The 13,412-nt window shown below is 35.0% G+C and overlaps 1 protein-coding gene across 4 annotated transcripts in view; it reads right to left on the bottom strand.

Annotated features, from left to right (window-relative positions):
- Positions 1-13,412, bottom strand: part of LOC129744744 (venom dipeptidyl peptidase 4) — a 122,251-nt gene that overhangs the window by 4,569 nt on the left and 104,270 nt on the right. For all 4 annotated transcript variants that reach the window (XM_055737431.1, XM_055737432.1, XM_055737434.1 and 1 more), the window contains exons 3-4: positions 4,994-5,482; positions 3,908-4,919 (exon numbers count right to left, since the gene is read on the bottom strand). In XM_055737431.1, the coding sequence (XP_055593406.1) occupies positions 3,908-4,919; positions 4,994-5,482 (1,501 nt within the window). The remainder of the gene's footprint in view (positions 1-3,907; positions 4,920-4,993; positions 5,483-13,412) is intronic.

The raw sequence follows: 13,412 nt of genomic DNA, 5'->3' as shown, positions 1-13,412 counted from the left end.
ACAAAACCAGGCTAACTTAAAGGATGTAGGCTTGTAGATCTAGTTGATCATGTTAGAGGGTGATCATCTGCTGCGGTTTAATTTCCCTATGTGTGCAATTGGATCGCAGTTGGAAAATCGATTGGTATTTTTTTACATTTCCTAATGGCAATAATTATTCCATTTTTCTTATGACTAATTGAAAATTGTGTTTTCCAACAGGTTCAACTGATTTTATTATCCGAAAAATCAATTTTGCCCTCCAAACGCAGTACCCTTGTGAAGTTGGCTACGGCTATGAAAAAGAAAAAGGCAGCTCAAGCTGCTGAATCAGAGAATTACGGGAAAAGAAGATTGAGGTCTTAGCGTCAAACGTAGCGAAGCTGACCGTTCAACGGAAACTCTTGCTCAGGGCGAGGAATGGTCAGAGTCCCAGCGTCACCGGAAAAGAGTTGGCCGTTTTATGGATAACCAGCTAAACGTGAGCAAAGGTTGGAGTCCTGGCGCCAGTGGAGGCAATCTTACCGTTTGTCGGAAACTCTAGCTCAGCGCGAGGAAAGTTAAAGCGTCAGCGGAGCAAAGTTGGTCGTTCGATCAATTCATTGGAGGTTGGAGTCATCGTCAGCTTACCGAAGTCGGTTGAATTGGGTTCCCAGCGTCAGTGGAGCGAAGGTAGCCGTTTGACGGAAACGCCAGTTCAGCGCGAGCAACTCTTAGAGACTCAACGCGAGCGTAGTAATGTTGACCGATTGACAGAAACTCCCAATCAAAGAGCAGCAAAGGCATTTGATTGAACGTCGACACCATGCGTCCCCTACACGGTACTTTTCAATACAACCCGAAATATGACTATGATCAACATCCAAAAGTGAGCATAAGCGCTAAAACATTTTCCCATGAACAACCGGGTATGTGTTGCGCCAATCGGAAAGTTAAAATGCCAGCTTTACCCAAGCCACCCCTCATTTTGAAGGAATATCTGGAAAAACGAACAAGGGATTCAGAGGAATTTCTCAAAAACATCTGATATTTATATCCTACTTCCAGATGACATCATTTGGTACACCCAAAGTCGTGCGTGATAAATAGGTCGACAATGAATTTTACAATTCAAGGTTAGGTTTTGTAACCATGGAAAAGTTCTAGGCATGATTGTCAAAATTCGTCGCGTAAGTGTAAATGTCGGAGAAGTGCTGATTATTAAGTGTAGAATGGAGCGGACCTGCTTTCAAACCCAAAAACATATGCGAACAAGCACACAGCACCAGATGGCAGCATCTGTCACGCATGAGGAGTCAGGGTTGAACACGCCAGCAGATCATGAAAAATGATCATTTTTAAGTTGTATATCTGAGCGCGTACAACGGTAAGCCAAAACGTCCGAGTACGATTCGTTCCGCATTGCAGAAACCCGTGAAAGAAGCCCGACGGAAACTACGGTCAACTACGGGGAAGAGTACAACAAGAGCGTTTGTTTGTGGAAGGGATCTACCAGGTATCCCAAGATCAGGACTCCATTCGTGCGCCCGTCCTAACGCCTTGCCACGTTTTTGTTCCCTATATCACTAGGACCCTGTAATTTATCCTTGAATTTCGGTATCGGTTCCCGAGGCAGCTCACCTGAACGCGGATCACAGCTTCCACCCAGAACGTGGACGGCCAGCTGAATCCTACTCGAGGGCGTCGTGACTTACCACCACGAATTCATCGACGTGCCGCATACCTTCCATCAGCGCCGTGTGACTCCTGAAAGTCACTAAGTGCCGGAGACACGGAATTGCGACCTCAGGCTGCAAACTACTTCTGGCTAACCGAACCCAGCCTAGCATTTCGGTAGTTTCGCCACGCATACAGGAGGTCGTGATAATCCGGTTTCCAACGAGGAGGAGGTGTACGCAAGGAGAGGGGCCCGATTGCAGACGCGTGAGGTAGGAAAGTTTGTGCCATTATGTATTGTGTTGCGGATCAGTCGAAAAGTGCATTTTTGTACAATTGAGGTAGGGGAATAAAGGGGGCGAGCAAAGCTCGAAACTTAATTATCTAGCGTTTCCTTGAAGTTCTTTGAACTCGAAAAGCCGACCCTGAGGCAAGAATTGGGGGAGTCTTAACAGTGCTGGGTAGTGACTCAACCACAGGTTACAGTTTTTATCGGTTCTCTTCAACATTAGCCAAATGAAATCCGTAAGTTCCTGCAAATCTATTTTAAGGGTAACGCCCAAGATCAGATAGACCAGAGAAGGCCATATTTGGAACAAACCGAACGGCGTATTGTCGAGAAATTGCAGGAGATGATGCACGAGCATGAGCAGTTTAGCTCTGGTGATCAAAACTGCCCTTGACCGAATGCCATCAGATGACCATGGTGTCGTGCTCAGAGCAGACACAGAGCATACCGGATGGATACCACTTCAATCTGAGATAAATAAATCTACAACCAGGTGAGGAAACGAATAAAAAAGTCAGCGCGATACAGTTTTATGCATATAGGCTTATGTTGCGTGACACATAAAATCATATCTTCTTCAGTACCATCGTAGCAATACTGTAACAGGCACTAGAAAGTTGGATGCGCTCTTAGAGCCTGTGTCTGGTTTGCTACAAATCGAAGATGACGCTAAACATAAACCTGATCTCAGTGCCAACAGGAACTAGCAGTTGGACCGTGCAACATCGAGTGTAATGATCAACAACCGGCGTGGTTTCAAAAGCCACGTTGAGTACATACCTAGGAGACTCGCAATGCTTACAATTTTACTCCCATGGATCATGTCGAATATCTAGGTTATCCGATGAAGTAAACAAAGGGCATTGTCGTGTGCAACCTCATCAATCCTGCGATAAGATGCGGTAGTTTACAAGCGGTCTTGGACCAATGTAACACACCTGAGACATATTGAATGCTTATGTCTGTAAGGACAATCTACATTTAGCTCAAGGCTTTTTAACGCCAATAGTGTACGAATCTTTTGGTCATCATATGTGCGCATAAATTTGCATGTCATGATTATAGTGGACCCTGATCTGTGAGAGTGGAGAACGATGTCTATTACTACGATAGTAAGGACATCCCGATCAGGAGAGCATATCAAAATAATAACTCAAACGTATCTCACCAAGATATTTACATCTGATTCAGTTATAATTAAGTACTCCAAATTTTCAATTTTAAGTTTCTCCAATCTGAATTATATTTATTTCTGATTGGCAAACTTGAATGGGGTTGAGCTCATATTCAATGATCAAGATTTTTTTCGGATTGTCCTAAAATAAAATGATTATATCTTATTTTGATATACGTACAACTTTTTCTGAAACACGGACATCGAAGTTAACGGCTCAAACCTTACATTAACGAGTTTCGCTCAACAGATTCATAAAATTGAATCAAATTTTTGGGAAACCAAAAATGGGGCATGGTTTTATCAAATAATGTGGTTTATTGACCTTCCACTAGAAAATTCTCTCGAAGCACTCATATCTTGATAAGTTATAATGTTGATATAATTTGTTCAGTCCAATATCAAACTATGCTATCTGAACGAGATATAATCTTGATAGGAGCATATCAAAAACTGATATAATTTAGCTATGATCGTATAGATTTTTTGATATAATTTGAGATATTTTAACATTCTACGAGTACTGAATTATAACTCATTTAGATAGAAAAAAATAAGTATCAAAATATCTCATTTTGATATAATTTTGTTTTTACCTCCTGATCGGGATACCTTACGTGCGACCCTTCGAAGATGACTCCACCACTGGCAAGTATCTATGGCATCCTTAATACACCTTCATAATTGCTGACAACCAAAACAAGACTGATAGCTGATCAGAAGTGAAGTGAGTAACAAGGACAAGCAAATTTGAAATAATTATTGATACGACATTGCTAGACTATCTTCTTCAAATATTCCCAACTTACCGTTATTGGCAAAGCTCCACTCGAACATCTCGCTCCAGGGAACGCCCGGTCCCTTGGCTTCCAGCACCACGAAGTTACCCTTGGGGCTCATCTGGGCATTGAAGTACGTTTGCTTCGGACTGGATTCAACGGAACAGCTCAAACACTGAGGCGTAGCACCTTCTGCCCCCGCTACCGCATAAACGTGCATCTCGTGCGAATCCTGTTCGGTGTTGGCAACGTAGAAGATCTGGTTCGTATCCGGGTCCCATTTGAGAATCTCGTGCACCACATACTTGCCACTGGTTATTGGTACGCTGGTTTTACCCGTCGTTCCAATCATGGTGACATGATTGAAACCACCGGCATCTCCGGGTTGCTGCTGGGAGCTAATGATCACAAACTGGGAGCCATCTTTGTTGAAGATCGGGGCACTGAACAGTTCCAACCAGCCGTCGGTCTTGATTTCCTTAAGGTCTTCACAGGTGTTGGCTTCGTCGCAAGACGTTATGATGGCATGGTTTTGGACTCGGTTCTTCCAAATTGCGATCACCCGATTACCGGTAGCCCAGCCAACGGAAGTGATGATGTGATCATTCTGGGGCGTTACCAGGGCAGTTGGAGGTTTGATTTCAATCTTTTCCGTTGGTTTAGCGAGATCAACTTGGTAGAGGTTGACAACCGGATTGGGAGTTCCGGCCTTAGGATAATGCAGCGATAGTTCGTGTGGGTACTGGAATTCCGGATTACCTGGCGGTCCATAGATGGGGATTTTCATCAGCTTGGTGTTGACGTCGTTGAATTTGATGAAAGCAATCTTCTTGCCATCCGGAGAGAACCAGGTGGCAATGTTGGTCGAGAACACTTCCTCTTCGTTGACCCAATCGGGAATACCGTTGTACACGCTCTGCGCTCCATCGGTCGTGATTTGAACTTCTGGGTCGTTCGGTGATGCCTTATAGTACAAATTGTTCTGATGAACAAAGATGAAGGAATTTTCTACCGGACTCCACTCCACTACGTTCAGGGGTTTCTAAAATCAAAGAATCATTAGTCATTGGAAATTTAAGAATTATTTACACAACTTATACTACAACTTATACTAACCCTTTCTCCTCCGACATTGATGGGAATGATTCGCTTTGTCTCCAGATCGAAGATATCATAAATAGCTAGGAAGCTGTGCCGGAAAATTTTACTGTAACCACGAGCTATTAAAAGGTATCGCTCATCAGCCGAGAGATCAAACTTGAATCCCATGAGATAGTCCTCGTTGTCCGTATCCAGCAGGGTTTCCGTTTTGTTGCTAACTGGGTCATATGCAAGAACCCGACCAACGTCATCCCTGGAGATGACCTTCCCGCTGGGAGACCACTGTCCGCTAAATCCCCGAGATGATAGTTTTCCGGTAAGAAACTCCTCCAACGTGATGGGATCGCCCGTTTTGTCTATCGGCGCATTATCGCCGTTATCAGTTTTTTCGTCCTTACCAGTCAGTACAACGACCAAAGTGATAATCACGGCCAACACGATAACGACAGCACCTCCTATCAGAAGGTACTTTTTGGTATTCCGCTTTTTCGAGCCTACCAGTTCCTGAAAAAAAAGAAATAGCTCGTTAAAGATTATACTCCAATCGTTCTAATCCATTGAGGTGAATACAGATTATGAAACAATGGTCAATTGAAAAGATAAAATTTTGAAATGAACTTAAACAAGCAATCGTCATGCCGAAAGCAGGACAAAATAAAACAAATTCCAGTAAAATAAATATTCTAAAGCAAATATGTGATTCATTTTGTAATTTTTTTTATAATTTGTCCCTTTTGTCATTTTTGTCATTTATGTCAGTTTTGTGCGATTGTGTAATTTTTGTCAATAAATCAATGTATTGTGGACATTTTCGTCATGTTGGTCGGTTTTAGTTTCTGTTTTTTTTTTTTCATTTCCATGACACCCACAATTTTGTAAATTTTTATTGGCGTTAAAATCCCAGAAAAAACAAAAAACAAGAAAAAAACAAGTAAATTTTATAATCTTTAAAATGTTGATAGCTTTATTTTGACAATTACGTCTTTTTGACAATTCTGTCAATCTCTAAAATTTAGAAAATTAGAACAATGATCAGTAATTTACAGGGTTGCCACGGAGTTTCCATTTTCACATTCCCAGTTTTTTGTTTTGGTTTTCGATTGGCGTATAATAATTTTCTCGGCATCAAATTACACAAATAAATATGTTTATCAGGTTTTTTGCTAACAAAACGAAAGCATTTTAATTAAAGTTGATCTTAAAAGCACTGACCACACTGACTGAACACTCGATTTCGTTTGTTGGATAATTTATTCAGCAGTACGCAATATCGATTCCAGAGTGCGCATCAATCGCTTTTAATAAATTGATATCCCAGTTGAAAAGTGCCACCCAACTTTCAAGATAAAATAGGCAATTTCAACAATTTTTCTTACAGGACATTCAAATTTTGCGCGGTTTGAAATACCGGTAATAGGTGAAAAAATACGTCCGAAAATTATTGGAATTTTTTTTAAGTGACATGTCAGTGGAAAAGTAAGGTTTGATGAAATTCCAACAGAAAAAATCCGATTTAAAACACTTGACAGTAGATTGTAACCTGTCTTACAGCCTGTTTATTATTTTTAATCACATAACACAACAATATAGACAAATGAAAGTTTTATAAATTCTGAATTATGATTAAAAAAAATTCGAACGCAGTAAAAAAAAATGCATTTAATAAATGATTATTAAAAATTTGTTTATAGGATAAAAGTGTATCGAAATAATTATTGATTTCATAAAATTAACATAATTAGGAAAAAATTGGAGATTTTAGAATGCCTGAACTGTGAAATAACTGATTAAAATTTTGCCAGTTTAGTCGATTTTGTATTTTTTTTTTTATTTTGTCATTTTTGTCATTTTTGTCAATTTTGTCATTTTTGTCATTTTTGTCATTTTTGTCATTTTTGTCATTTTTGTCATTTTTGTCATTTTTGTCATTTTTGTCATTTTTGTCATTTTTGTCATTTTTGTCATTTTTGTCATTTTTGTCATTTTTGTCATTTTTGTCATTTTTGTCATTTTTGTCATTTTTGTCATTTTTGTCATTTTTGTCATTTTTGTCATTTTTGTCATTTTTGTCATTTTTGTCATTTTTGTCATTTTTGTCATTTTTGTCATTTTTGTCATTTTTGTCATTTTTGTCATTTTTGTCATTTTTGTCATTTTTGTCATTTTTATCATTTTTGTCATTTTTGTCATTTTTTGTCATTTTTTGCCATTTTTGTCTTTTTTGTCATTTTTGTCATTTTTGTCATTTTTGTCATTTTTGTCATTTTTGTCATTTTTGTCATTTTTGTCATTTTTGTCATTTTTGTCATTTTTGTCATTTTTGTCATTTTTGTCATTTTTGTCATTTTTGTCATTTTTGTCATTTTTGTCATTTTTGTCATTTTTGTCATTTTTGTCATTTTTGTCATTTTTGTCATTTTTGTCATTTTTTGTCATTTTTTGCCATTTTTGTCTTTTTTGTCATTTTTGTAATTTTTGTCATTTTTGTCATTTTTGTCATTTTTGTCATTTTTGTCATTTCTGTCATTTTTGTCATTTTTGTCATTTTTGTCATTTTTGTCATTTTTGTCATTTTTGTCATTTTTGTCATTTTTGTCATTTTTGTCATTTTTGTCATTTTTGTCATTTTTGTCATTTTTGTCATTTTTTGTCATTTTTGTCTTTTTTGTCATTTTTGTCATTTTTGTCATTTTTGTCATTTTTGTCATTTTTGTCATTTTTGTTATTTTTGTCATTTTTGTCATTTTAGTCATTTTTGTCATTTTTGTCATTTTTGTCATTTTTGTCATTTCTGTCATTTTTGTCATTTTTGTCATTTTTGTCATTTTTGTCATTTTTGTCATTTTTGTCATTTTTGTCATTTTTGTCATTTTTGTCATTTTTGTCATTTTTGTCATTTTTGTCATTTTTGTCATTTTTGTCATTTTTGTCATTTTTGTCATTTTTGTCACTTTTGTCATTTTTGTCATTTTTGTCATTTTTGTTATTTTTGTCATTTTTGTCATTTTAGTCATTTTTGTCATTTTTGTCATTTTTGTCATTTTTGTCATTTCTGTCATTTTTGTCATTTTTGTCATTTTTGTCATTTTTGTCATTTTTGTCATTTTTGTCATTTTTGTCATTTTTGTCATTTTAGTCATTTTTGTCATTTTTGTCATTTTTGTCATTTTTGTCATTTTTGTTATTTTTGTCATTTTTGTCATTTTAGTCATTTTTGTCATTTTTGTCATTTTTGTCATTTTTGTCATTTCTGTCATTTTTGTCATTTTTGTCATTTTTGTCATTTTTGTCATTTTTGTCATTTTTGTCATTTTTGTCATTTTTGTCATTTTTGTCATTTTTGTCATTTTTGTCATTTTTGTCATTTTTGTCATTTTTGTCATTTTTGTCATTTTTGTCATTTTTGTCATTTTTGTCATTTTTGTCATTTTTGTCATTTTTGTCATTTTTGTCACTTTTGTCATTTTTGTCATTTTTGTCATTTTTGTTATTTTTGTCATTTTTGTCATTTTAGTCATTTTTGTCATTTTTGTCATTTTTGTCATTTTTGTCATTTCTGTCATTTTTTGTCATTTTTGTCATTTTTGTCATTTTTGTCATTTTTGTCATTTTTGTCATTTTTGTCATTTTTGTCATTTTAGTCATTTTAGTCATTTTTGTCATTTTTGTCATTTTTGTCATTTTTGTTATTTTTGTCATTTTTGTCATTTTAGTCATTTTTGTCATTTTTGTCATTTTTGTCATTTTTGTCATTTTTGTCATTTCTGTCATTTTTGTCATTTTTGTCATTTTTGTCATTTTTGTCATTTTTGTCATTTTTGTCATTTTTGTCATTTTTGTCATTTTTGTCATTTTTGTCATTTTTGTCATTTTTGTCATTTTTGTCATTTTTGTCATTTTTGTCATTTTTGTCATTTTTGTCATTTTTGTCATTTTTGTCATTTTTGTCATTTTTGTCATTTTTGTCATTTTTGTCATTTTTGTCATTTTTGTCATTTTTGTCATTTTTGTCATTTTTGTCATTTTTGTCATTTTTGTCATTTTTGTCATTTTTGTCATTTTTGTCATTTTTGTCATTTTTGTCATTTTTGTCATTTTTGTCATTTTTTGTCATTTTTTGCCATTTTTGTCTTTTTTGTCATTTTTGTAATTTTTGTCATTTTTGTCATTTTTGTCATTTTTGTCATTTTTGTCATTTTTGTCATTTCTGTCATTTTTGTCATTTTTGTCATTTTTGTCATTTTTTGTCATTTTTGTCATTTTTGTCATTTTTGTCATTTTTGTCATTTTTGTCATTTTTGTCATTTTTGTCATTTTTTGTCATTTTTGTCTTTTTTGTCATTTTTGTCATTTTTGTCATTTTTGTCATTTTTGTCATTTTTGTCATTTTTGTTATTTTTGTCATTTTTGTCATTTTAGTCATTTTTGTCATTTTTGTCATTTTTGTCATTTTTGTCATTTTTGTCATTTTTGTCATTTTTGTCATTTTTGTCATTTTTGTCATTTTTGTCATTTTTGTCATTTTTGTCATTTTTGTCATTTTTGTCATTTTTGTCATTTTTGTCATTTTTGTCATTTTTGTTATTTTTGTCATTTTTGTCATTTTAGTCATTTTTGTCATTTTTGTCATTTTTGTCATTTTTGTCATTTTTGTCATTTTTGTCATTTTTGTCATTTTTGTCATTTTTGTCATTTTTGTCATTTTTGTCATTTTTGTCATTTTTGTCATTTTTGTCATTTTTGTCATTTTTTGTCATTTTTTGCCATTTTTGTCTTTTTTGTCATTTTTGTAATTTTTGTCATTTTAGTCATTTTTGTCATTTTTGTCATTTCTGTCATTTTTGTCATTTTTGTCATTTTTGTCATTTTTGTCATTTTTGTCATTTTTGTCATTTTTGTCATTTTTGTCATTTTTGTCATTTTTGTCATTTTTGTCATTTTTGTCATTTTTGTCATTTTTGTCATTTTTGTCATTTTTGTCATTTTTGTCATTTTTGTCATTTTTGTCATTTTTGTCATTTTTGTCATTTTTGTCATTTTTGTCATTTTTGTCATTTTTGTCATTTTTGTCATTTTTGTCATTTTTGTCATTTTTGTCATTTTTGTCATTTTTGTCATTTTTGTCATTTTTGTCATTTTTGTCATTTTTGTCATTTTTGTCATTTTTGTCATTTTTGTCATTTTTGTCATTTTTGTCATTTTTGTCATTTTTGTCATTTTTGTCATTTTTGTCATTTTTGTCATTTTTGTCATTTTTGTCATTTTTGTCATTTTTGTCATTTTTGTCATTTTTGTCATTTTTGTCATTTTTGTCATTTTTGTCATTTTTGTCATTTTTGTCTTTCAGTATTTTTAGTTTTGTTTTACGTGATTTTTATCACTTTTACAATTTCGAAAATCCTTTAAATTTATTAACTTTGAAGAGTTTGTCAGTTTCAATAATTTTGAAAAGTATAACATTTTTGAAATTTTTACAATCTTTTTAGATTTGTTCAGTTTGGACATTTTTAGCAACTTTGAAATTGTTGACAGGTTTGGTCAAACATTTCATTCTGAATCGATGAAAGATCATCATTCTGTCAGAAACAGTTCCAGAAATTAGCAATAAACTTCAAAAACTCAACAAAACCAATCGGCAACAGCCCTGTTTAATACAAAACTGCTAACTAGCTTCGCGTGCTCCATGTTCTCTGGACACCTTTTAACGAGCAAGGCACGCGCTACACCCGATGTCTTCACCATACCATACATATCGAAAGACGAAGACAATTTTGTAACCGCTGAATGGTGGACACCGGTTTTGATCGTCGTCTTCGTCGTTTCATTCTCAAAAGCTTGATACCTAACCTGCAACTTAAATGGTACATTTACTTTGCGCGATGCGGTGCGTTTTGTGCTATCAGGGTGCAACTCTTGCGTTTGCGTTTGCGATTTTGGAAACTTTTGAATTCATCGCACTGTTGGAGCACATTCATAGCGATAAGTCCTACCAGTTGCAATGCTTCGCAATTCAGCTCTGCCAACTTCTTGATCGCTATGCAGGTACCTGTGCCTACCTACAGGGAGGTGACTGAATGTCAGTCACGAAGTTATTGCATGCATTTCAAACCAAAGTGATGTAAGATAATTGTTCAGTGTAACAAGCGGCATACAAATAGCTAACTACATGTTTATTTATAGACCTTATGATAAACTAAATGATAATTACGAACTGTTAAGAAATCTTGAATCATTAAACATTACAAACGATATCTATCGAGAGTCATGATTTGGAATTTGTCATCTGTCATGATAATGAGACGAAGATGAGTTAACTGAAAATTTACGATTTACATATTTGCTAAAGGATTAGATACATCAAGTAAAAATCACTTTAAATCGTAAAAATAAACCAAATTTTCAATTTTTTGGAAGATCCGAAGACCTCCGGCGCAAAACCATAAGATAATAAAACAAAATCCCTATTAGTATAACAGGTTGGACTCGATTCTACGTTTCCACCATTTTTTTACGGAACGGATAATTGAATCCGACGGATAATCAAGTTTGAAAATTTATCCAACGGATACTTTTTTTGACTTTTTCTGAATGTGAAGAAATAAAAAGGCAACGCTCGTTATTAAAATTTGTTATAGTGATTTCTCAAATATAAAACTATCATGTGTTAAATTTTTGAAAAGTTCTATCGGTTGGGTCCAAGACTACGCCCAGTACAATGTTTCAGGCTTGAACTTAAAAATGCGATTTCTCTAGAATTGTTGACGATTATTTTTGCATGTTCCGACGACGAGGACAATATGAGAAGATGATTATCAAAGGGCGTCAAATATCAATTTAACCAAAGTTGACGGAGCAGAAAACGTTTAAAAAAGAAAACGTTCAGATTGATGTGATGATCTTCGTCAATTGTGGATCCACCAATCAATATGATATAAGGCGATGAGATTATTTCCGATGTCTCGACGAAGAATGGCTTTGAAACCATTATGTATGTATGTATGGTTCCCCCATCGATAGCAAGGTCCAGCCTATGGCTGTGTGGCTTGGCCTTCGAATTGCTTCTCAGGCTTCCACGGCCGATGGTTCGTCGAGAGAAGGTATCCAACCTTCAGAGACCTACAAAATGGTTGGCAATCCACTCCGCTTGCAATAGTCTCTTCAGATTTACCCCAGATGCATTCCCTCTGATATATATATAATTATTTATACAATAAAACACATCTTACCTGTCGGCAACTTATGGGATTCGAACACAAAAGTTTCTCTTGCCGATACCGGAAATCGAACCCAGTACGCCTGGGTTACCAGACTCGCACCAGCCTATCCGCTAGACCACATCTACGCTAGCGCTACGTGATGAAAGTTCACTTGAGATTTGATGATTTTTTATGGTTTTTAGAATTTTACTTGCATGTTTTTAGCGTTCGAAAGAAAAATTCAAATTTTCTAAAAATTAATGGAAAATGACCAAAACCTATAACTAAAAGGCATGCTTTCTTGGATATATTTTATGCACTTCTACCTCATTTGGAAATAACATATGCACTTTTATAAAATACTAGCTGATCCCATACGAACTCCGTTTCGCTTTCAACTTGGAATATTTCATGAACAGTTCGTATGAAAGTCAATTGCCAAGCATTTTCCAGATTCATTGTTAAGTAATAACTGCAAAAATATTGGATGATCACTTCGTCTGTCGTCTGCTACTAAATATGAAATCAGGAATCAAAAACCACGTGTATAAATTTCGACTAAATCATTGCATAACAACGCAATTATTGCCAAAAAGCTAAACCCCTTTCGGTGGCTCTTATAAAAACTTTGATATCTGAAATTGATTGCCCTTCCCTCAAAACTCCCGTGTGCAAATTTTCAAAGCAATAACGTCAATATTGCTAAAAATAGTGAAACATTAATTTATATGGACGACCCCTTTCTTCGACCCCTGGCAAAATATTTGACATCTGAGATCGATTGTCCGTCCCTGAAAACTACCGTGTGCAAATTTTCATCCCAATCCAATTTATAATAACGTCGATATTGCAAAAATATTGAAAGGTTTATATAGACGACCACCTTTGCCGGCCCCTTAAACTGAATTGAATACCTGAAATCCATTGCTCATCTCTCAAAACCCTCGTGTTCCAATTTTCGTCTGAATCCGGTGCATAATAACGACAATATTGCATCAACAGTGAATAGTTTACATGGAGGACCCCTTTGGCCGGCCCCTTATTTTAGTTCGGATAAGTGAAACCAGTTATTTGTCCCTAATAACTCCTATGTGCAAATTTTCATCCCAATCCGATGTATAGAAACGACAATATCACTAAGATACTGAAAATTTAATATGAACGACCAATTTTGCCGGCCCCTTACACTAAAATGGATACCTCAAATCGATTGCACACGCTGGGCCACGTTGAACCAT

This window comes from Uranotaenia lowii, chromosome 2 (assembly GCF_029784155.1).
Source record: "Uranotaenia lowii strain MFRU-FL chromosome 2, ASM2978415v1, whole genome shotgun sequence".
Lineage (NCBI taxonomy): Eukaryota > Metazoa > Arthropoda > Insecta > Diptera > Culicidae > Uranotaenia > Uranotaenia lowii.
The sequence above is the reverse complement of the archived record's forward strand: the minus strand, read 5'-3'. Positions and strand labels throughout refer to the sequence as shown.